We start from the raw sequence: 24,693 nt of genomic DNA, 5'->3' as shown, positions 1-24,693 counted from the left end.
TTTAAACTGAGCTGTCAGCTGTCGTTTGCACTACCATTGGTGTTTTGTTATTATTATTACTAACAATTTATTACATCATTTGCATAGAAATAAAATGCAGAGGTTGTATCCAATGTATCGAACTCTCGAGATGATCGTCGTTGGTGTGTTTGTTTGATGAAAAATACGGTGACCATTCCTAGATGTTCCTAGTTCCTATTTACTTTCCTATGTGTATATATATATATATATATATATATATATATATATATATATATATATATATATATATATATAATATACGAAAATACAGCTGTATTTTCTATGATTATTTATTGTAACCTCATTATTTTACCAAATAAACAATAAGGCAACTCAGAACCGGTAAATATTTGATCAAAGATCAACAAAATAGATACGCACTGGATTCCACACACTTTATCAGCTATAAACTCTTTATTCATCCAGTTATTTACGTAATATACCTGATCAATGCTAGATAATAATGAAATCGGAATATTATTATGTAATTATAGAAGTACCTATATGGAGACAGCATGTTTAATCTCCATTTTTATTAAAATCGCAATATTGTAACATGATATGTTATATAGAAATTTAATCCTTGAAAAAATTAATTCAGAATTATCTGCTGTAAAGGTACAGATACACATGGTACTATTTTAGCATGCTCTCTACTTTGTATATACTCGCTTGAAATAAGCATGCTCTTGAATAAGCATTCTCAAATCCAATGCTCCAACACACGTGCCTTTACAAGCAAGCTCTCTGTCGGCTCAGTGTAGCGAAAAATTGAATTGAATAAAATCACTATTTTGCTTCCAATGCAATATTTTTTAAAAACAATTTCAGTCAGAGTTCGTTCGTTCATGTCTTGATATGCATTATTTTTTGCTGTGTTTTTATGTAGGGGCGATCGCAGGTCCCAAAGACGTTCATTGCTCCGATATAAAGTTACAGATTTGTAAATAAATTCAGTCTCCCCTACCTACAATTGTATAGTATTGTTGCAAATAATACAAAATTGCCATACTGATGGTATTTGTTTGGCTTGTAGTTTTATATGAAATAAGAAATGATTTGCAACAAAACTTTTTCAGTTGCAATTCCGACGTCATTCGGGCGCGTCCCACGAGTGACGACTGGGTTTTATTTTTAATTTTTAATACGAGTACATATGGAATAAATATAATATTGTGTTTTTAATTTAATATGAAAGCAGTGAGTTGTGTATTTTTTTCTGTGTTAGTGTTTGTGTTTAGTGCAGTCCTCTAGTTCCTATCTGCATTCAATGATGAATAACGTACATTACGCGAAGGCGCCTTCTTTGCCCGCTGCACACACCCTGTTATTGAACAGTTCGGTCCACGTAGAGCTGTTTTCCTGGCCTTCTGAGCTTACATAGTTGGTCAACTACATACGGACATCACGACACAGCGATGAACAGAATTGAGCCTTATGAACTCCATTGCGGACACTGCATGAAGGTTAGTCGATATTGCTTTATTTTATTTTTTTGTTGATATTGTGTTATTTGTGATTTAATGCTCTGTGTACTTTGATTTCGTTGACCTCTGTCGGTTGATAGGTTGATACCATCCATCGCTATCTCCTGTATGCTGTGGGTGTGTCGGGAGTCAGGAGTCGCGGGACAGGGGGGGGGGGGGGTACATAGTCCAATAACATACTTATGTATTACTGTAGATAATTTTTCTAGAACAATTTTTTTCTTATCACGAAATTTCAGCCAAATTTCAACAACGGACAAATCCGTTTTCGAGAAAATGCTGCTCTCCTTTCATCCTCGTTAAAGGTTTTTTATTTGGTTTTCAACAACCCTCCGAAAAAACTGCTAATAAATAAATACGGTGAAACCTCGGCTTATGAACTAAATTCGTTCCGTGAATTTGTAACCCGAATTATTCGTAACTCGGATCAATGTTTAATGAATTATTTTTGTTTCGAATCCCCTGAAAATGGTCCCGTATAACAGGAAGTCTAGAACGATTGATTTTTTCCTACTTACCTGAAAATTTTAAAGAATATTATTGTTTAAAAGAAGACTTATTTTTCATAAAAATATCAGATGCCTTTGATGATCATCAATTCTCACCATTTTTTTTACCTAACGTCCTAGTGACTCTGAATTCTAGCTACGGCTTATGCAACACTGTTTATTATGTCCCTACTCTGGCTTCAACTTTATTAGTTTCGTAGTCTATACCTAACTGTGAGTGGATTTACTCTTTATGTTTAAAGTTACTATAATTTCATGTAATTCATGAGTGAAAATTCTAGGCAAAAACACTCGCAAGTCTCACTAAGAGCCTGTCAAGGTTTTTATACTGTTTTGGAAATGAGATACAGAATTAGCACTGAACAGACTTATTTATAATGCTAGTTAAATGAAAGAAAGTGTCGTGTTATATTCTTGAAACTTTGTCGTATTGCATTTTGCACACACTTCGTTCCCTAAAGAACTGGGAATTCTCCTTTTTGGACTAGATCCATTCAACCATTCTCATTCCTAAAAGGAAGAGTGATATCGGTTATTGACCCTTATCGATATCTTCGATTGAATAATCACCATTCTCATGGAGTCATTAAACTATAGTAAGGCCGTTATAAGTATACTTGGGGGATATTACGTAAGCTGACAGCTAACCTTAAACGTATATACGTTTAGTAAAAGAATATACCCAACAAGAAATTCGATAAAAATAATCGAGTACATAGTTTAAATAATTCGTCCGCCTCGTATTGTAATGGTCAGCACGCTCGGCTACCATTCTGGAGGTCCCGGGTTTGATTCCAAAGGGGGTGAAAATAAATATAAGTGATTTTTTCCACTGGAATATTTATTCAATATTACCCTGGACTGGTACCTGAAGCGGAGGCCTGATCACCTTTCCTTCATGTGTTGCGATCAAGATAACACTGCGTTTATATGATGCAGTGCCCTATGCACCATCACCTATGCAACATGATCATGTTTAACCCTGATGATGACAAGGTTCTTGTCGAAACCGGTTGGAAAAAAATGTACCAATGTAAAAGTGGTTAAAAGAAAAGTTGTATTATTTTATGAGGTTTATAAAAATGTGCCACAAAGTATCTGCGAAAAACACTCCAGAAATATTTTTTTTTAAATATTACCCCGGACTGGTACCTGAAGCGGGTGGCTGATCACCTTTCCTTCATGTGTTACGATCAAGATAACACTGCGTTTATATGATGCAGTGCCCTATGCACCATTGGCTGTGAGTGGGGTTAGAAGAAGAAGAACCTTAATAGTATATACGTTTAGTTAAAGAAGATACCTCTTACAAAAATACGATTAAAATAACCATTTTAAATTAATTTTTTCCTTCATCATCAGCCTGTGTCCGTCCACTGTTGAACGTAGGCCTCCCGCATGAGTCTCCATCCTCTTCGATCCTCCGCCTTCCGCATCCAGGTCACTTTTTTTTCCTTAGCATTTTTTTAGCACTTTTTTTTCCTTACCATTTTTTCCTTAGCAATACTATATGAAAGACAATCACCTACTGAGTGTGTTAATTAAAAATAAAAATTGTCTGTTAGATCATGATTTCATTCCCAAAAATAAACTCAAACGGAAATTTGAACGATTTGAACTATAAAACAAGATGGAAAACAAAACAAAAAACAGACGAGAAGTTTGCAAAATATTGTACTTAAAGGAACGCTTGTGTAATTATTTTTTTCATTAATTATTCCTCCAAAAATGGTTTTATCGACATGTTTGCTCGACTCCAAAGTTTTTTTTTGTGTCAAAATATTTATTATTTATTATTATTAATTCTTAGAAGTGATCACTTATCTGTTATGACACGCGTGACCTGCCTTTGATTGCTAAATTGTATATTTGCAATTAACTAAAAAAGAGTTGGTTTATCATTAATAATTAAAAATAAGAATTCAGATAGGATTTGTTTACTCCGCGATAGTTATTATCATTTTTTAAATAAGAAAATTAATAGCAATACGTAAGTCCATGTCATAGAAATGTCTAAGTTTTGTATTTAGACACTGTAAAGCTATAATTTTACTAACGATGAATTAGCACATTAAAAAAACTTATGATTTAATAAACTTAGTTTCAAATCAGTTTACTTAAAAAGATTTATGCTCGTTTTGTTTTATCCCTTATCCACACCCGATGGTGTATAGGGGACTGCAACATATAAACGAAGTGTTATCTTGATCATTAACACAAGATGGAAAGGTGACCAGCCCTCCGCTTCAGGTACCAGTCGCCAAATGTGTTCACTATAGAGGCGGAATAAGTGTAGTAATTTAGTTTATTTTATTATGTTGTAAAAACTTATTTTCTTTCAAATTGTGATAACACAATGGAAAAAAGTTACTCAAAGATAGGTTGGCTTTTTAATACAGTGCTTAATGATAACTGACTAACTAACTAACCCTCACGCCGCTTCCCGCAGGGGTAGGTAGAGAGAATAGAACGCCATACTACCCTGTCTTTGCAAATCTTCTTTGCCTCTATCCCATTCATGCATCTCCCCATACATACCCGCCGATTATGTCAACTCCTGACTCGACTGCTTTTAAGTATTTGACATACCCGATTGTGCCAAATTTTCCTCTGTCTTCCTCTTGATTATTTATTACCTTTTTTTTTCTTTATTTAAAATTCTTTTGCATGCAAAACATAATATAAAATACAAATAAATAAAAAATGCAAAAAAAGATCCCATAAAGGCATGGCCTGTGTGTGGGTATACATTATATTTTAGGTCATAGTAAAGAGCACTGGCAAAAGATATTATAAGATGTAAAACTAGAATAATAGTGTTAATATAAAATACAAAAAATTTTAAATACTTGACTAACGGAAAACAAAATAGTTAAAAATAAAAAATAAAAATACAATTAAAAACTTTTAAAAAAAAGATGAAAAAGTAAAATGTTAGCACTCATGTACTACATGAGTGCTACGTCTACAAGAAAAAGGAGCTTAAATCTGTCTCTTCAATAAACATTCTAAGAAAAATTTTAAATGGCAATCCTCAAAACCTGTTCTTAGTTAATATTATAATGCTTCAAACGCACTAACTTGCACTATAAGTAATAAATGTGTTACTAGATGCTTATTCAAATAAACTTTAAGGAAGGAATGCAAAGCTGAGATGAGCATTATTGATAAAATTAAGAAAGGTGTGTTGAGATGGTTTGGACATGTGGAACGAATGAGTGAGGAAAGAACGGTAAAAAAAATTATGAGGCGAATGTTAGTGGGAAAAGAAGCAGAGGAAGACCGAGAAAAAAATGGCACGATCAGGTATGCCAAATACTTGAAAGTGGTCAGGTTAGGAGTCGTAATAATCGGCGGGTATGTATGAGGAGATGCATGAACGTGGAAGAGGCGAAGAATGTTTGCAAGGACAGAGTGGTGTGGCGCTCTATTCTCTCTGCCCACCCCTGCGGGGAAGCGGCGTGATGGTTAGTTAGTTAGTTAGTTAAGTAGATGTTGGCAGATTTCTTTAAATCTACCAATTAGGTTGAATCTTCGTTCACTTACATCCGTATTACAAAGTACCAGTAATTAATATTTGACCTAGTAACGAAAACGCCATGCAAAAAATCCTCCAGTCAAAATCATCATATTCTTTAATAAATATTGTTATCATCATATTAAATCATCATATTCTTTAATAAATATTATAATTTTCTCGCAAAAAAGAATATGTTAATTGGATGAGGAAACGATACACGGTATGACGGCTGTCCAAATTTAAAACACAGTAAGGGACATTTTTTTTGTAGTACGTTTTTTTTGCATTTTTGGACTAAGTAGAGTCTACTTAGTCCACAAATGCAAAAAAAAACCTACTACAAAAAATGTCCCTTACTGTGTTTTAAATTTGGGCAGCCGATGAATACCAGCATAATATATATTTTTTGTATAAGATTGTCGTTACTGGGTCAAAACATTAACAGAATTTGCAAATACTGATATGAAAACCATTTTAGTATTTGTTCACTCATTATTTTTATTTAAAACCATCCTTTTAATTTCAATGTCCAAAAAATTACCATAATTGAAATTATTATTATTCTCGATGATTTTATTATAATTTTAAATTTAGTAAATTAAAAATTTATATTATTTTTAATTACTTAGAGTTTGAGACATTTGCTGATATTAATATGTATTCTTACACTAACTATAAATATGATAATAACGTTTTACTAGCGTAACATAGATGGCAGTACATGCTGAATAATTAGTAAAATAAAATATTTTATATTTTTTTAACATATTATGCAATTTTCAGTCGAAATTTAATATAGATAAAATATAAAAGGATCTACTAAAAAAAGGGAAGAATTCAATAATTTAAATAATTAAATTATTGAATAATAAAAAAATATTAGTTAGCGTTTGAGACATCTGGTGATTTTTTGAAAACTTACACTAACCGTAATATAAAAATGATAATAGTGTCATTTTTGATACATAGATGACAGTACTATACAAAATAATTTATAAAATAAAATATGTTAAGTTTTCTTAACCATGTGACCACCAATTCACACAATTTATCGTTGGTGATAGAGAGGATAAAACACCACACATAATATTTCTGGTATACATTATGAATTATTTAATCTAAATACAGTACAAAAAAAAAACAAATTTTACTTTGTAACTCTTCAAGCAAATATCGAAACACAATATAAATAATATATCGAGTTTTAAGCTAACAAAAAATATTACAATCTGAATCCAGTTTCAAGAAATTATGTTTTGAACTCTGGGTAGGTACCGCCGACACATTTGGCACACCTAGATCAAAACTGTATCAACTCAAAAATTATGATATTTTAGATAATCACTTATTCGGATTCTACAAACGAAGATGCATATATCAATTTATCCGATTTGTCAATATCTTAAATATTCTTCAAAATATTATAGCGCTATATGTTCCTTTTGGTGAATAAAAGAGTTGGATTCTCTCTGCCTACCCCTTCGGCGAAGGGGCGTGATGGTTAGTCAGTTAGTTAGTATGAAATGTTTTAATGTAAATATTATTTTATATGCATTGTCCATTCATGAAAGAAAACAGAAAACTTGTATTACATAAGGTGACATCACTATACGTTTTTCGTCTCTCAGTTCGTTTGAAAAAACAGTTTTTTTGAGTTGAATTTGAGTTTTACTCTTTTGATATTTTTTTTCATTTCATTCAAACCCTTATCCGCACCCAATGGTGCATAGGGCACTGCATCATATAAACGCAGTGTTATCTTGATCGTTAACACATGAAGGAAAGGTGATCAACCCTCCGCTTTAGGTACCAGTCCAGGGTAATATTGAATAAATATTAGAGTGAAAAAAAATCACCCATATTTATTTGACCCCTCTGGGAATTGAACCCGGGACCTCCAGAACGGTAGCCGAGCATGCTGACCATTGCACTATGGAGGCGAACGAATAAATGAATGAAAAAAACTCTTTTGATATAGGGGTGCGATTTGTATATTGTCAGAGACGTTTGTGTAAAGCTGATAGGCGATCAAGCAGATAAATGTTCAGTACACAAGTCCTATTCCTTAAGAATTAACTTTTTACTAGTGTATATTCTAATTATTTACTTTTGAAACTAAACTTACTTTTTGGAGAGATTTCAGAACGTGAATTGTCCATCGGCATAGCGAGTTTTATAAGAGTATTGATTTTTCTATTCCATTTTATTCCTAACTTAACGAGTTTTTGCAGATAATGTTAAATACGGAAGTTAATATTTTCTACCGATCGGAGCCATTTTCTGAAAAACTTTATGATTTTTTTACATAACATGGTTTGCAAGTGGACTACATACTCAATTCATAAAATGGCCCTTAGTAAATCAGGTTTTTTATTATTATTATATTTTGAACCGTTCAAGTATACAGATGCGGCCAGTGCCTATAATTGGGAGCAGTGCATTTCACTTCAAAATTATTGTATATAAAATAGTTCTGTTTATAAATATCATTATTAAAAGCGTAAAAACTCATTAGTTTAAACAGTAAACAATGAGTTAGTCCTTCTCCAAGCACTAGAGCTTAGTCTCTTTTTTGGAGAGGAACAGCGTAGCTATTATGATTTAAAAAAATTCAAAAGTATGAATTTCTAGCAAATGAATTAAATTATTTTTAAAAATCTTGTAACTGTATGAAATAAATTGAATATTTAAATTTTTTTAAATCTCTCAACAGGTAACAAATGTGTAAAATTGAATCCTATTAATCATTTTGGATTGTCTTAAAGTTAGCAAAATATATAAAACCTAGAAACTTTCAATCTTCTGCTGCATTTTATCCTTTTAAAGCTGAATTGACGTTTATCGCAACATTTTCATTCACACTCATTATAAAATAACCATATGCTATTAAATTGGCCGAGACAGCTGAGTTGACTCATCATATTGGTATTTATGTGCTGATATTCATACTGTCCGTGGACATTGAACATTTTTTTGATAAAATTCAATTTTGTTTTACTTACGCATTACAGATAATGTTACCCATATTCAAAGTGACTTGTCGCCGAGGGTACTTTTTGAGATGTAAATATTATCTTCACTATTCTAACATTATACTCGGTGAAGACCAAATGCCGCCTATACAATGCTTGCATTGCTCCTGTTCTCTTATACGGCTGTGAAACATGGCACCTTACAAGGGCCCAGAGCAGCCGTGTACTAAGCTTTGAGAATAGGTGTTTGCGGAGAATTTTAGGCGTGCGGTGGTTTGACTTTGTGAGGAATGAGGAGATAAGGCGTAGGACGCAGCAAATCTTAGTCACAACTGACGTCAAGAAAAGGCGATTCAGTTGGCTTGGCCACGTACTCCGCATGCCTCCTGAGAGCCTTAATCAAGCTTGCCTCTTTTACAAGGCATCAGGTTCGCGCCGCTCAGGACGACCACTGCTGACAATTCGTCAGCAGTTCTCGTCAGAACTTCGGGACGCGGATCTGACTTGGGAGGATGCAAGGGAGCTGGCAGCCGACAGAAAAGCCTGGAGACAGTTTGTGGACTCCATATGCTCCACTTAGGGAGCGGATATGGTTTATTATTATTATTTATTATTCTAACGTATGATTTGCCCGTACGAGCATAGTCTGATTCTTGTTCATGTCACCGTCCCAAGGAATAGAAATATTCTCATATCATAAGTACAGAATTATTTACAAGCAAACTAAAATATCCATGGTAACTCATTTGCGAGAGCACAGATAGTTTGGCAATATATCTAGTAGGAACCTTTCTCTATAGAAAAAATCTTAATGTCAAAACTGAAACACAGATGTCAGTAAATTTAATTGTGTGAGGATAAGTAGTGCAAAAACGGCACGTGTGTTGAAATATATATTTAATTCAAAGGGATATTGAAACGAAATATAAACAAACATATTTATTTTATCATAATCTCTTTACGAATTATATATAAAGTTATATCCAATATTTATCAAAATTAATTTATAATAAACCTAATTTCATGAACATCTGTAACTCTTCCATTTTTCTATTTAAAATTAAATGTCTTTGGTATTTACAGCATAAAGTGTCAATGGACAAACAACGCTACCATTTCCTTTGTTATTAGATACTTGATTGCTGCCAATATCAGAACTTCATTGACATTAGGAATTAAAAAAAGGAATTCAGACACAAAATCTTACATCCACGTCAGTTACTTTTTAAAGTGTCAAAATAGCCAGAGGATTTTAATTTTGTTTTTCATCAATTTTATTTAATTTTTTAATGTTTTCATTTAGTAATTTTTTGTCTTTTATTAAATGCCATATAAAAAATATGTATTCATATTATATTGCTAAATAATCGATAGCTAGAAGTTTTTTTCATTTACTCATAAGTTCTATAGAAACTGTTGATCAATTTGCCTTCTGATGACTTCTGCCATCTATTGACATAATTTGGAAGCAAAGAAAATTCTCAATTGATTTCCGAATTATGATCGATATAACTTATTTTTTATTATGCAAAAAGCTGAAAATTTACACATGTATTTTCTAAAGTGATCAGAGTGAAAAATAATATATGAATAATTTTAAAAGTACAACCAATTTTGTCAAAATAAATACAAGGAAGCAATTAATTAAGTATTTTGTTTACTTCCAAATTGTCATTTGAATTACATTAAGAAATGATAGTTTTCTTTTCCATTTGGTAAATTCAATCAAGAATATCATGGAATTTGAGGCAAGTACACAGGTAAGTGTAAAATGAAAACAAAATAAATATGATAATATGATAATACTTTCTTGGTTTATTGCAATCTTTTAAATTTACACAATCACAGTTCTTTTATTACAAAATTGTTACAAAAATGTTCCGAAAGAATGCTTTGTTATCTTAATTAACTAATTCTTAAACACTAAAGATATATTCACATAAATCAATATATTAATACATTGCCGGTGTCATTACCCAGTCATTTATGGTAGCCTGAGAGTGTCTTATATACTACATAATCCGATTTAATTTTGTTTGGTCATGGGTTGATTTGGTTTCAGTAAATACTAGTGAGGTTTCGGTATAGGTTGATTTGGTTTCGGTAAAGACCAGTTAGATTTTGGTAAGAACGGTGTGGTTTCGGTATGGGTTGGTTGGACCGATTGGGTTTCTGTATTGACTGGGTGTCGTCCTTCGATGGGTTGAGACAGTTTAGTTCTTGCATGCGACTGGAACTCTGAAGTATTCCTGACCATTGGGCTGCTGCTGCTTCTCGTTGAGCTGAGGATTGTGTCCATTCTTGATCTGGTCCTTGAAGTGCTTGAACTGCTCATTCTTTGAAGACTCGCAGCGGACATTCACCTGGAGAAAAAAGAAAATCGTTAAGAATGGGTCTTGGGTATAATCTTATTGAATTTTTTTCAATGAATGGTTGGTTTAAATAAGTGTACAAAGAACCATTGGCACTAAAAAAGCTTTTGTTTCAATTGTGGAAAAGTTGTTTTTTTCTGTTTTTCATCCAAACATGCTTAGCCTTACAATAATAAGAAAACATGCATTTCATAATCAAAATAAATGTATTGATTATATAGTGGTGAACTTTATATTTTTATATTATAAAGGAGTACCATCAAGTCATAAATTAGAATCGTAATTGACTCACTCTGAGTTGAGTTTCTCCATCAGGGCGAGAGTTGTCCGGGCAAGCTGGGAGGGTACGGTATGTGATGCAAATCTTTCCCTTGCTTTCGTAATACTGAACGCGGTTTTGCAAGTGGTTGTTTTGGCTTTTGCCGTATGCCTTGGTCTTCCTCAAGTTTCCTCCTTGTTCCTCGCTACTTTCCTCGCTGGAGGACCTCTCTTGGCTTTGAGAGAAAGTCTTCTGTCCGTCATTGTAGTATTTGGGAACGTAGAGAGATGGGCCTTGGTACATTCGAGGAACGCACGGCTGCTTCTTGGCAAATTCGGCTTTCTTGGCGGAAGGTCCATTACAAGAGGTGTTGGGGATAGAGTATAAGGCTGCGGTGTAAGCGGGGTCGCTGTGGAAGCATTCTTTGGTGGAGATTACATCGTATTTTTCACCGGACATGGCTCCGCAGATGCCTCTGGTTGTGTTGCGGTATGTCTGCGTTCCTTCGATGTACAGGCGTTCTCCGTCGAACAAGATCCAGAGTTTGCCGTCTCCGACTTCTAAAGAAATTTCTTCTCCTAGTTTCCACGCCTTCAAGAGTCGTACTTGACCGGTCTGGCCCCAATATTCGGTGACTTGCTCTTGTCCCAGTTGTTTGACTTGATTGTCGACCTTCAAATGATCTTTGCTGACTTCAACATCAACATAATCACCGTTAGATTCCCTAAAAAACAAATTATAGAAGAAAAACTATGCTTTCATATGATTTCAAAAATAAGTGATTTATTTATTAATAATAAAGTAATATAAATTTACCTGTAATAAAGACGGACAGTGCTTCCTTCCTTGCCTTCGTCTCTCTTCATGAGAATAGTGGTTGACTTGCCTTCCTCCCAATCATCCACTTCGCTGGATCCATTGGACATGATGGTGTGCATGCAGTTATCAATTTGGTATTCGTATGTCAAGTTGGAGAAAGTGTTGATCTTATTCTTGTCGATGGAGCAAGTGGCTGAAAAATATTATAACAATCGGTTAAAATTTTAGTAATTATTAATTGGGTTAGTTAATGAACAAAATTTTACTTACGATTGTATTTCTCATCAAAGATGTATTCCCTAATGAAGTACAAAGGAGTTTTAGTCGGATGGAATGAAAAGATTGCAGCGGTGATGGGAGACAAACTGATGTCTTTGAAATGCAAATCAGCGTGAGGAGTACTAATAGAGGCGTTCAGACCGGTGTACTCGTTGTTTAGACGTGCTTCCAGTTCGATGTAATTTTGTTTTCCTCTGGAGTCAACCCAGTTTTCTTCTACATCGTAGAAGTTCCAGTGGCGAGCGAGATCATAAATCTGGTAGGTGAAGTTCTTAGCTTCTTCGCCGATGTTTTCATAAGCGGCTTGTAGCTTGATGACATCCATAATATTGGCTTCGACTGTGATATTCCTGCAGGCAGGCATCAAGTAGTTTCCGCGAGACATCTCCCTCTGGCACCGCTTGGCTTCTGGGGTGGTTTGCAAGTAATCCTTGCGTTCTCTAGACTGTTCCATGCGAGCCTTCATCTCGATAGAAGATTCGATCTTATCGCTCCTACCATATCCGACGTGCATTTGAACATCGGCGATGGTGTTGAATCGAAGCGCCTTCTCGTAGTTGAACATCGGGCTCGATGGCATTTTAGCGGAGGCAGCAGCGTACACGTTGAATTTTTTGCCGTTGACATTGTTCTTTGTGTAGAAGAAGAATCCTTGTACAGTCTTGTCAACGGGGCTGCTCGCACCGACTGCGACAGCAGCGTAACTAGCCTTCTTTTGTCCTTCGAAGTCCAATTTGACAACGAGGAGTCGAGCTTCGGGTCCACGGATACCTTCGGAAACCTTGTCCAGCATTTTTCTTTGTTCTTTTTCATAGTGCTCATTAATGTGCATCGGCACTCGTGAGAGTACGTCCTTGGTAGCTTCACTGGGGGAACTCCACTGCTTTCCATTTTGTTTTCCATCTACCCACTGTCCAGGCTTAACGTTGTTATACTTGTTGTTATCTGGAATAAAATGTTATTATGTTTTTAGTTACCATTCTGCAGAGTTACAATTAAAAGATAAATGCATTATGAAAAACTTACTGTATGATGCGTAGAACTTCATCTTGTTGGTTGATGATTCGGAAGCCAAGAAAGTGACAGTTCCTAAAGCGCGGGAAAGAGAGTTGGCAGCACGGTGAGGGTTGATCATGGTGAGCATCAATTCTTCTTTAGGGTAGACAGAAGGCAAGTCTGGTTTTTCTTCAGTCTCATAGTGGACACGGAAAGCCATTCCGGTGGTTTGCTGTCCAAATACTTTGTTGTAAGCGAATTCCGGGTAGCGATTTCCAGCGTTCTTTCTTCCAGGATCTTGAGATGGAATTTGAGGATGTTTTCCATCCAAGTTGGCCGTATATGGAACCACTTTGTATTGGTAGATCTTTACATTTTCTTTCTGGCTGAGCAGGCCAACTTCCATCGAAACATCGGCGTTTTCAAAGTCCAAGTCGACTCGCATGCGCAGAGGAACGTGGACTTGAGATTTGTGCTGGACTCCGGCGAGAATGTGTCTCCTTCCCATGGGGCAGTAGAATCCTACGCGACCATCGTAATCGTTGGCATAAACAGCACGAATTTCGGCGCTCACGTTCAAAGCGGCAATATTGAATCCGTGAGATTGAATTTGAGCCTTGACATGGCTGTCGAGATTAATGGCAACCGGATTCTTGAATTTATAATAGAACGGAAGACCGGATACAAGTGGGAACATAATTTCAACATTCTCTTTGTTGAAGAATTTAGTGTAGTTGTAATTCATTCCTCTTCTGAGATCACTGGACCAAGAATTGATGTTGTTTGTCATGTAACGTAAGTAATCTTCTCCAATAGCGAAGAAACGTTCTTGGTTCATGATTTTTACGAGCAAGTTAGCTTCCAAGGAATCTTCAGGGTCTCCTCGAATGCTCAATTTTTTGAGCAGAGATTCGATGTTGTTTTTGCTGTTAGAGGAACTAGAATATTTGTGCTTTTGTTTCTCATTATAGGCATTAGTGAGCAGTTCGTATAATTTCCCAACACTAGAAATGCTTCCAGCGAGCTACAAAATATGATTAAAATAGAAATTATAACATTACAATATAAATAGTAGCACGCAAAAATGACAACTGCAAAATCTCGAGTATAAATTACCTTTGGTGATTTCATCCACGATTGCAGTTTAGCATTGTAAATATAGCTGAAGCTCTTGGGAATGATGCTGTCATCGCTTCCGATATAGCTGAATGCTTGGAAATAGGCGTCGTAATCGTTATCTTCCGATTGATAATCCTCCATCCATTTACGAGAATACTGAACTCCGTATTCCTTCTGACTCAACATTGGCTGAGCCGCTTGCGCATATCTGGATCTGAAAAATATAAATACGTATTTATATTTTCAGGGAAAATAATTGGTTTAATAATTGGTTTTTGTTGCAATATTATGAACTCACAATTGCCTATAGTGAGGCGCTCCGAGCTCAGCAGCCTGATTTATGGCAGATTGCACGGCAGAGCGCACCTGGTAGCTGGCGTCGGTGTTGGTCGCTTGAGCCATGCGCTGGCACATGGCGGCAGTGGGGCGAGCCTTCATCATCTGGAAGACGGCAGCTACACGAACTTCGTAGTCATCTCCTTGATTTTGGTAAATGGCGAATAGAGCGTTTCGTGTTTCGTGGGGGAATAACTGAGCAACATGGCGGTAATTTTCGACCATTTGTGTTCGGGCGTATTTAGAAGCGCGACGTTTTCCTTCTATGTAAGGAGCGAAAGCGCGGAAGATGGCCGGGTGACCCAAGTTTCCGATGGCTTTGATATACACCTGATACCTATGGCTGTCTTTATTCCTGATGGCTTCGTTCAACTGCTGCTCCAAGTAGGGCAGGACCTGCTCGGAAACGATTTGGTAGTTTTGTTTAGCGAGACGTCCATAGGTGTGGGTCGGGTAGTAGTTGTGAGCGGTCTGGTTGTCAACGTGAGCTACGCGGATGAATTTGGTAGCGGAAATGAGAGCGGAACTGTTCAAAAACCGTTGGTTCGTGACATCGTGGCTGATGGCGAGCTTCCAGAAGTCTAAGAGCAACTCTTTGGTGGGGTAGCGAAGGTTCTCTGGGAGAGATGCGATCACCTGAGCGGCTTCTTCACCCCGAATGTATTTCTGGTTGATCCAAGACTTGATCTGATAATAAGCGGGCTGAGTTCCAGCTTGGGCGACGGCATCGCGGTACACCCTCCAAGCTATATTAGATTGAGCATCGGAGTAGTGATATATTTTCTTGGTGGCTTGGTCTAATTCCTTAGCGTTCATTATCAATACAAAATTAACAAGCCTGTTCCATTTTGTAACGGTGTCAGCATCGTGCATATTGTTGGGTTTCTCCAAATCCTTTTGAATTTCAATAGCGATCTGATAGATCATGTCGATGAGTTCTTTGCGTGTAACGTCTTTGGAAACCCCCCTGCTGAAGAAGGTGTTCGGCGAATTTTCCATTTCGGGCTTGTCTTCCCAAGAATCTGACGAGGATACTGAAGAAGAGCTGGAACTGGAACTAGAGCTGGAACTGCTAGAACTGGAGCTAGAGCTGCTAGAAGAGCTGGAGTCGGACGACTTGTTATGTCCTCGCTTATTCTGATCTTTGTTGTTGTGGTTTCTGATTGAATATTCATCGGGCAAGGCGGATCTGTAATAATTATTCAAATGAGAACAAAAGAGAAAGGGTTGTATGACAATCATTTTTTAAAATATTAAGGAACAGTTTATTACCTCCTGCTCCTTCCTCCGCGTTCTTGAGATTGGTCTTGATATCCATGTTGGTCTTGATATCCATGTTGGTCGTTATGGCCCTGCTTTCCATGCTGTTTGTTATAGTTTTGCTTTCCATGCTTCTGGTTTCTTGATTCTTTGCTTTCGCTTGAGCTGGAAGAGCTGGAAGAAGACGAGGAAGAGCTGCTCGAAGATGAAGAACTGCTGGATGAAGAAGAGCTGCTCGAAGAGTCATCATTACGACCATCCTTGTCATCGAGAGCGATCCTGTAGATCAAGTTTCCGGCGTTCCGGGTGGAGGTGGATCGCTGGGCAGTCATGTCGCCGGAGTGTTGGTACGACCGGAGAGTCATGTTGATACTGCTCACGACCATTCCTTTTTCTTCGCTCCACATGACGGGGCTGACCTCTACTTTGCTAGAAGAGTAGGCAGAGTACACGGTGTTGTTTTGCCTGTCGGAGATAATTCTGTACAGGGTACCTCTCTGAAAAATTCATATATATTTTAAAACCCTAAATTTGTTTTTACTCTATATCTTGGAGTTACACGAGTTAAATAATACTCACATTGAGGAAGTTTTCGCCATTCTTTGAGGCGTGTTTCCAGCGAGCTTCGTTGGAGACGCCGACGTGGTAAGCGACGCGCTTGTCGCAGTCTGAATAGTCCTTTGTCTTTGTGATCTCCAAGAGTCTTCCGGGCTTCTGCTGTTCGACATCTACCAGGGGAGCCAAGTGGGGAGCGCGGAGGAGGACATTCAGGGGAAGTGGAGAAACGGTGTACAAAGTCTATAAAGAGATATACAATAATTATTTATCTATAATTTTTTATCGAACATTTTATAACAACCCCGCAATCTTTGATTGAACTACCTTTCATTCCCAACATTTTATCTTTTAAAGGTTCGTTATAAACTGTCGCTCATATATAGTTTGAATTACTTCGCGTTTCAAAAATTGCATTTGCACTTCATTTATATGACAATTTTTCTATTTTATTATTTAGTCGACAAAATTATTGAACTGCACAGTTCAAACGTATCGTATTACAATGATCTAGTATAATATAAAGATACGAGTATATTATCGGTTAACTGTTGTCATATGAATGTCAAGCAACAACTCGAATTAGGTATTGATAAATATAATAAGACTAATTAAATAATAACCTTGCATTTGCCAGTAACGTCAGACTCCATTTTGGAGTAAGTTCCATCTCCCTTGTGGTCGTCCAAGAAGGATCTGCCTGCGAGGTTGTGGCTGCTGGTGTCGTACTGCAGGGTGCTGAGGATTCCCTTAAGGATGTTCTCTTCGTAAACCCCCATGGACTGAGGCACCTCCAGTCGCTTCACGAGACCTCCGCTCATGTGAGCGACGAAGAACTTGCCTTCCAACTCGCGGTACGATTGGGGTTCGAGAGACTGGAATTTAACAATAATATCATACAGATATTTCAAAAAAAACTTCACATGGAAGAATAATTAAAAATGATTATGTATAGTTTTAGAAATTATAAAATATTAACAAAATTTTAACTCCTGGTTAAGGAAATCAGAAGCTAGTTACAGTCTAGAGAAGATGAAAAAAGCTGTGATGAAAGATGAAGGAATACCAGTAACGTAAATATCAACTCTCGATACCATACTTCTTCTTCTTCAAATCCTTATCCTCACCCAACGGTGCACAGGGAACTGCATCATACAAACACAGTGTTATCTTGATCGTTAACACACGAAGGAAGGGTGATCAGCCCCCCGTTTTAGGTACCAGTCCAGGGTAAAATTGAATAAATATTTAAGTGAAAAATCACTTATATTTATTTGACCCCACCCTGGGAATCGAACCCGGGACCTCCAGGACGGTAGCCGAGCGACACTTTACAGTTAATTTTTACTCTCAGTATCCTACTATCAGATTGGATTCAGTGGCTGTTGCTGTCCTGACTACATTTTAGCATCCATCTCCATTTTGAGAATCTTCTTCCCGGCTACATCCCAACTTATCGTCTTTGTAGACCGTTGGAGTCAGGTTTCCTCGTCCTCAGGTTGTAGGTCCTTCTGTCCTGGACAACGTCACATAGGCCATGCCTTCGAATCATGTTATCTTTCTGCAACACCCATCTCCATTTTGAGAGTAGCTAGCTATATATATTGGCAATAGAAATGGTTCTTCCTCGAAAGTTATGTACAGGAAGACCAAGGAATTCATGGGTGATGCAGAAAGATAACATGATTCGAAGGCATGGCCTAAGTGACGTTGTCCAGGGCAGAAGGACCTACAGCCTGAGGACGAGGAGATCTGACCCCAGCAGTCTACAAGGGCAATAAGCTGGCATGTAGCCAGGAAGCAGAAGAAGGCACGTATCGGGTTCTCGTCATACCGGGAGATCTCCCTCGGGTCCCTGCGGCAGCTGCACGTGGTCGAGGTGCGCGTAGTGCACGTTGTCCAGCGAGCCCATGATCCTGCCGTCCCCCTTGGACTGCAGCTGCAGGCGCAGGCGGAGACGCACGCCGGTCCACTGGTCGCGCACTGACGTCATCGTGCGCACGTCCGTCTCGTAGTAGTACACTCCGGACTTCCACTCTGCAAAGCGCTAGTTTGTAAATCTTCTGGTCTTTTCCCAATCCAACCGGGCTTTAATTTCATTAATTGAATCGGCAGTCACTTTGTGGTATATTATTTTGAGAAATAAAAATACTTTTTGATCCACTCACATTCACACACTCACTCACTAACAAAAAACAAAGTCTTTTTATTTCTCAAAATAATAAATCAATATGACCCACAAAGTTAATGCTTTCAATATTCAAAACCCTTTGTGGTATATAATATATCCATTTTTAATTTAAGTTTTACTTAGTGAGTACCACTATTTCAACACCGTATGTTTGAAAATGACGCGGAATGCATCGAAACACGTATCACAGTAGATGTTAAGAAATAGTGGTATTTACTTAGTAAAACTGAAATTAAAAATGGGCTTTTTAAATTACCAACCGAATTGTATTTTGTAAACCATAGAAAATTAATAACATACGCGAAAATATCAATGTACTATTAAAATATATCCACAAAAACATAGTGTGACTTCACGTAAAATAAAAACAACACTCCCATAATCTTTCATCATTCACTTTGTGTAATACCACTTAAAAATAACACTACCGGTTTCGGAATAATCATTCCATCATCATGTCATAACATGAAATTGTTACGGTCTGACATTTATACAAAAAATAAAATTTTGAAAGAGAGAAAAAGAAGATGAATGAATCACAATGGCAATAATAAGGAGAGTGTTATATTATCATACCAGAAAGTTAACAATGCTTTTAACATACAATATAAAATAATAAAAAAAAACAGTCTGAATGAAGAACGTTAAAAATAAAAGCATAAATTATTATCCCTTGATTGAGTAAAGGAATTAGAATTCTGATTTTAAAATACTAGTATCGCTGCTGACAGTTCCAGACATTTAATACGGTTACGAAAAGGGTTCTTGGAGTTGTCTTTTAAATAAAAAAAACAATATTTGAATACGCAATAATATAAATATTATACTCACGGTCATGTCCGTTTCCTTGATAATCATTATTTGACTGTCCATATTTCTGGTCTTTTGAGCTAACGGCTGCTATGGCCAGAGCTGGAAAGTAAACAGTTTGTTTTTCAATAAGGTCATGTAAACCTTCGGGCTCATAATATCATCAAATAAAATAAAGAATAACATACAATTTTAAGAAAACATAAAATATAATAAAGCATGATAAAATAATTCATATGTGTGAATATGATATATTTGTGTCTCAAATAATATTGAAACAATGACTTTGGGGCATATAACGAACTACAAGAACTTTAAAAGCAAACAATCCTTAATTAAGAAAGGGAAAAAATAAATAAAAACAAGGAAAATAACAGATAATTAAAATATTAAGTACAAAATATTACAGCTTGGAATAATTTCGGAGAATCGACTACCTTTGAGACAATTAATACATCAGATTGAATATAAAAATAACAAAAAATATTTCAAGAGATCCAGACTCAATCCTTGAGACATTCCTTTACAAATTGTATCGGAAAACAGGAAGTAACAAAATAAAACAAAGAGTTTCTCTTACCCAAGAATACCAGGAAGAAGAAAGGCCTCATGATTTGAGCTCCTAGAGAGGTACCTTGAGTCTGAACAGATCAGGACCGTCTGAAGATTGCAGCGGATCCCAGCCCTTATATACCCCAAGAAAACCCTAACGCTGCAACAATTCAACCAGCACTGTTGTTGTGACATCTGACCCCCGATGCACACATAATCCAGTCAGCGAAAGTGCGTTATCTCTCAATTCGCTGACATATTTCTATATATCAATTTTAATTAATTGATCAATACATATGCATTTTTTATGCGGTTAATAACCACTACATTTTTAGAACTTTAAAAAATCATTTTTGGAAAAAAAACATGAAAGTTGTCTGCGTTTATGTTTTTTGTTGAATTTCTGGCAACATTTTGACTGATTTTAAACTTACAACATTTTGAATTTGTCCAAATACTTGTTCACAAAATCTGGATTATCTCCAATTTTAGGAGTTATTTTCATATTATTTCATGTTTTTCTTCATCTTTGATGAGATGTTTAAAAAAAGATTTTAAACTTAGAGAAAAGCTCTGCATTGCAGTATGAAACGGTATAAAAAGGTGCAGTGTCAAATTGAAAGAAATTTCATTTAGGCAAAGCAACATTGAAATTTCATTATCAAAGTAATAAACAAATTTGTCGTAACATTTCCTGATATTTTATTTAATATTTAACAAATATTTTTCTTTTCTTCATGTGCGTCTATAGCAGCTAACCGTTACTAAAGGAAATACGAAAATGCAGTGCCATCTTGATCGTAAATTATATGAAACGGTGATCAACTCAGTTCTTTATCAACAATTTGGGTGTAACACGAGCGAGAGATAACCACGTTGCATCCGGATCGATTCTGCACCTTCTTAGAGGTTCCCTGATAAAAAGATATATTATATTACAGGACTATTATTATAGTCCTGTGGTAAGCTTGACACTTAATGGTGTCGCTCTTTTCTTTGCTCGATGCTCCTCATATCGTCAACGACCACCAGGATTAGAATCTAATCAAAGTCTTGTAATCCATGACGTTAACGAAAAAAATATTTTTAATTAATGTTTTACTTAGTAAATACCACTATTTCTTAAAATTTACTGTGACACGTGTTTCGATGCATTCCGCATTACGGCGTTTGAAAATGATGCGGAATGCATCGAAACACGTGTCACAGTAGATTTTAAGAAATAGTGGTATTTACTAAGTAAAACATTAATTAAAAATGAATAGATTTTACCACAAAGTGACTGCCGAATCAATTAATGAAAAGAATATTAGTCAGATATGGCCGATTATGAAAATATTCGTTAGTAACTATTAAGGAAAATTATTAATTTTGTCCGCCTCCGTAGTGTCAGCGCGCTCGGCTACCGTTCTGGAGGTCCCGGGTTCGATTCCCAGAGGGGGTCTAATAGATATAAGTGATTTTTTCACTCTAATATTTATTCAATATTACCCTGTACTGGTACCTGAAGCGGAGGGCTGATCACCTTTCCTTCCTGTGTTAACGATCAAGATAACACTGCGTTTATATGATGCAGTGCCCTACGCACCATTGGGGTGTGGATTAGGGTTCGAATGAAATCGAATGAATTATTAAGGAACTTTTTTTAGTCGCCATTTGCTTGCGGGATAAAAAGTATACAGTATATTCTCCAAGAGAATCAGGAATGTGAACCTCAAGAAACCTTACATCCCATTCGAGGAATGTTTTCTTTTAATTACCTAACGTCCAAGTGACTCTGAAATCTAGCTACGGCTTATGCAACACCGTTTATCGTGTCCCTACTCAGGCTTCAACTTTATAAGTTTAATAGCCTATGCCTACTTGTGAGTGGATTTACTCTTTAGGCCTGCCATGTGTTTATATGGGTCCTTACCAGTACTCACCCAGTCTCCTGCTCGCGGCTCCAGCTGCATTTTTCAGAAGCTGAAAGGAAGATACCTCATGCAAGACAAATAACCACGTGAAATGACCTGATGATGGAGCAGTATGTACATACTCAGTCTTGAGGGATGGATCCTGGAAGTATCTATTAACAGATGAGGTAACAGATGATACTCACATGTTGGAGGAAGAAGACGTGCGAGTACCTACATAGGATGACCGATGACGTACAGTTTCTCGCGATCTTTGTCCGCTGAGCAAAGGATACGCGCAAGAAATTATCAATTCAATAACATTACCAGTGTTGGATCTGTATCAATAAAAAAAATGATTTTTTGATTCGTCAATAAATAAAAGTACCTCAAGTTCGCTTTGATTAAATTGTAAAATAGAAATCTATCTCTTCAAATGAAAAGATACTTTGTCTCTATTGAGATAACTAATATATCGTAGTCGTACAGGAAAATGTGACCAACTACCAAAACGTAAAATGTTCAGGAGGGCCATTTAAGTCACTATTGCTTGGCAACAAAATAAACACCAATGCAGTTAGTCATTTTTAACAAGTCAATATATTATACTTCCAAGTTTAAAATCCTTTTCGATTTTTTCACGGCAATATTAAGCTAGCAAGATATCAAGTAGTCAATGATCACGTTTTTGTAAAACAATGCACTTGGTCACTTTCTCCTGTATGACTACGACATCTTGATATGTTACCGTGTGAGCGGCCAGTGTTTAAGTGCAATAAAATAATAATAATAATAATAACGTTTTACTTTAAAAATTATCTTACTCTCACTGTTTCTCACTGCTAGTGGAAGAAAATTCCTTCCATGCCATCGGGTCTGCAACAGCAAGGGTACGGCAATATTATTTTACCCATCGCATTTGTTTTATCTCATCTTATCGAAGTATGAAATGTTCAGTTGATCATCTAATTCCTCTGGAGTGATTAAAATAAATATGAGAGTGAAAATCACCTTTATTCATTTTGACCCCGCCTGGGAACCGAACCCGGGACCTCCAGCACTGTGGCTGCGCTTACTAATACATTACGGAGACTGACACGGTAACATTAATTGACTCCTTGATTAACTGACAGGCATCATCAGATTTTTGCTTTTTCTTCTTCTTCTTTTAGGACTATTTCTGCCATTTTCCGGTCTGCTCCTGGGAGGTGGAAGACGTTTTATTCTCTCTGCCTACCCCTGCGGGGAAGCGGCGCGATGGTTAATTAGTTTTAATAGTTAGGCCCACAGAAATAGTATGAAATTGAAGTATTTTTGTAATTAATAAGAACCCAAATATTTTTCTTTTTAAATTAATCCAAACGCACTAGCCACAACACTGTGAGCACTGAATACAATACTCTGAGCCTCGGTAAAAAACTGAAAATCAAACGGGGTTTAAGGAACCGACCTAATTATTAAGATTTTGAATAATTTTGCCTTTGGTTTGCAAATGTCTAGATCTGCCTCTGTTCTTCGTTAATAATTATGTTTACTTTATAACGTTCGTAATTATAAAGTAGCTCGTGACACTATTTGAAATATGTAACTATTAATACTAAAGAAAATTATAATAATCTTTAACTCGGTTGGTCAGCATTATTAAATTAGGACATTTATATTATATCAAAATTTTCCATTATATTTAGACGAACAGACATTAAATTGAGAAGACAGATAGCGATTGACATCTCGCTCACTCCTTTCAAGAACGTCATAAATAAAAAAAACTTGATTTTTCAGGAGAACGTTTTTAAAGTTTAAAAATATAATACAATGTATTAAAAATAAATATCAAGCCACTTATTGAACTTTTTACTGTGCAACAGGTCTTTTTAGTTAAAACCTGAAGGTTTTTTCCCCATTTGAAAAATATTTAGTATATTTAAAAAAATAATTAAACAACACTTTTTCTTCAAAATGCAAAAACAACACTTTCTGCCCTGTAGCGGGTAAATATTAAGTTTAAAATATTCCTCTTTTGCTGGGATATATAGTACATTTTCTGGGCATTCCGAAAACATGCGTAGCTGAAAATTGTAAATTTTTGATTTATGACGTTCTTGAAAGGAGTGAGCGATTTGTCCTGATGAAATTACAAATTTAAAAAAATTGTTTCAAATAACATGATTTGTATTTTTTTATTATTTAAAGAAAAGGCAAATACTTGTGTTTTTACTATTCACAAAAATACTTCAATTTCTTACTATTTCTGTGAGCCTAAGCGGCTCATTAGAATTAGAAATACAAATTGTATGTCGAAATATATATTGGATATTTCCTCATTAAATAAGTTTGTGATTTTAACTTCAATTTGTAACAGTAGGTTGCTTTTTTATTGGACTTTTGATGTTCCGATGTATAATTTTGAAATTATAAGTGAAGATTATAAATATTAAAAATACAACCCAAAAATTATAAATATTAAAAATGCAACCTTCTTGTAGTACAGGCGTTTTTCTTGTAGGCTATGAAATTCATATTTGTTTAATTCCGGCATTTTTTATGGACCTTATTTTTAAAAAACCTACACAAATATTTTTTCCATCATTTGATAGGTTTTTAGTGTGACTTTACTCAATCTGACATGGATGTAATTCCTAAATATTTCTTTCTTTTGGGTATCTCCTTTCCTTATATACTTCACATCTATTAGCAAGCTGGACATGTGGTCAGTCTTGCGCTTCAAGTGACAGCCTATG

The 24,693-nt window shown here is 35.9% G+C and overlaps 1 protein-coding gene across 1 annotated transcript; it reads right to left on the bottom strand.

Moving 5' to 3' along the window:
• Positions 1-10,296: 10,296 nt before the first annotated feature.
• On the bottom strand, positions 10,297-20,167 carry LOC148299756 (vitellogenin-like). Its single transcript, XM_088275732.1, has 13 exons — positions 20,086-20,167; positions 19,527-19,607; positions 18,339-18,541; positions 17,128-17,379; positions 16,529-16,747; positions 15,962-16,446; positions 14,652-15,878; positions 14,351-14,567; positions 13,265-14,258; positions 12,230-13,183; positions 11,957-12,152; positions 11,174-11,864; positions 10,297-10,872 (listed from the first exon to the last, which is right to left on the bottom strand). The coding sequence occupies exons 1-13, from the start codon at positions 20,114-20,116 to the stop codon at positions 10,723-10,725; spliced, it is 5,700 nt and encodes a 1,899-aa protein (XP_088131858.1). The 5' UTR covers positions 20,117-20,167; the 3' UTR covers positions 10,297-10,722.
• Positions 20,168-24,693: the final 4,526 nt, after the last annotated feature.

The sequence above is a fragment of the Brachycentrus maculatus genome, unplaced genomic scaffold, assembly GCF_059751285.1.
Source record: "Brachycentrus maculatus isolate JH-2025_06_01 unplaced genomic scaffold, ASM5975128v1 h1tg000966l, whole genome shotgun sequence".
Lineage (NCBI taxonomy): Eukaryota > Metazoa > Arthropoda > Insecta > Trichoptera > Brachycentridae > Brachycentrus > Brachycentrus maculatus.
The sequence above is the reverse complement of the archived record's forward strand: the minus strand, read 5'-3'. Positions and strand labels throughout refer to the sequence as shown.

Bases quoted from the DNA above. Each gene is read 5' to 3' on its own strand.
- LOC148299756 (XM_088275732.1), bottom strand. From the start codon at position 20,116: ATGAGGCCTTTCTTCTTCCTGGTATTCTTGG. The intron at 15,879-15,961 runs GTAATAAACTGT...TAATTATTACAG, and splicing joins CGCGGAGGAAGGAGCAGGAG to ATCCGCCTTGCCCGATGAAT. The intron at 13,184-13,264 runs GTAAGTTTTTCA...ATTTTATTCCAG, and splicing joins GAAGTTCTACGCATCATACA to ATAACAACAAGTATAACAAC.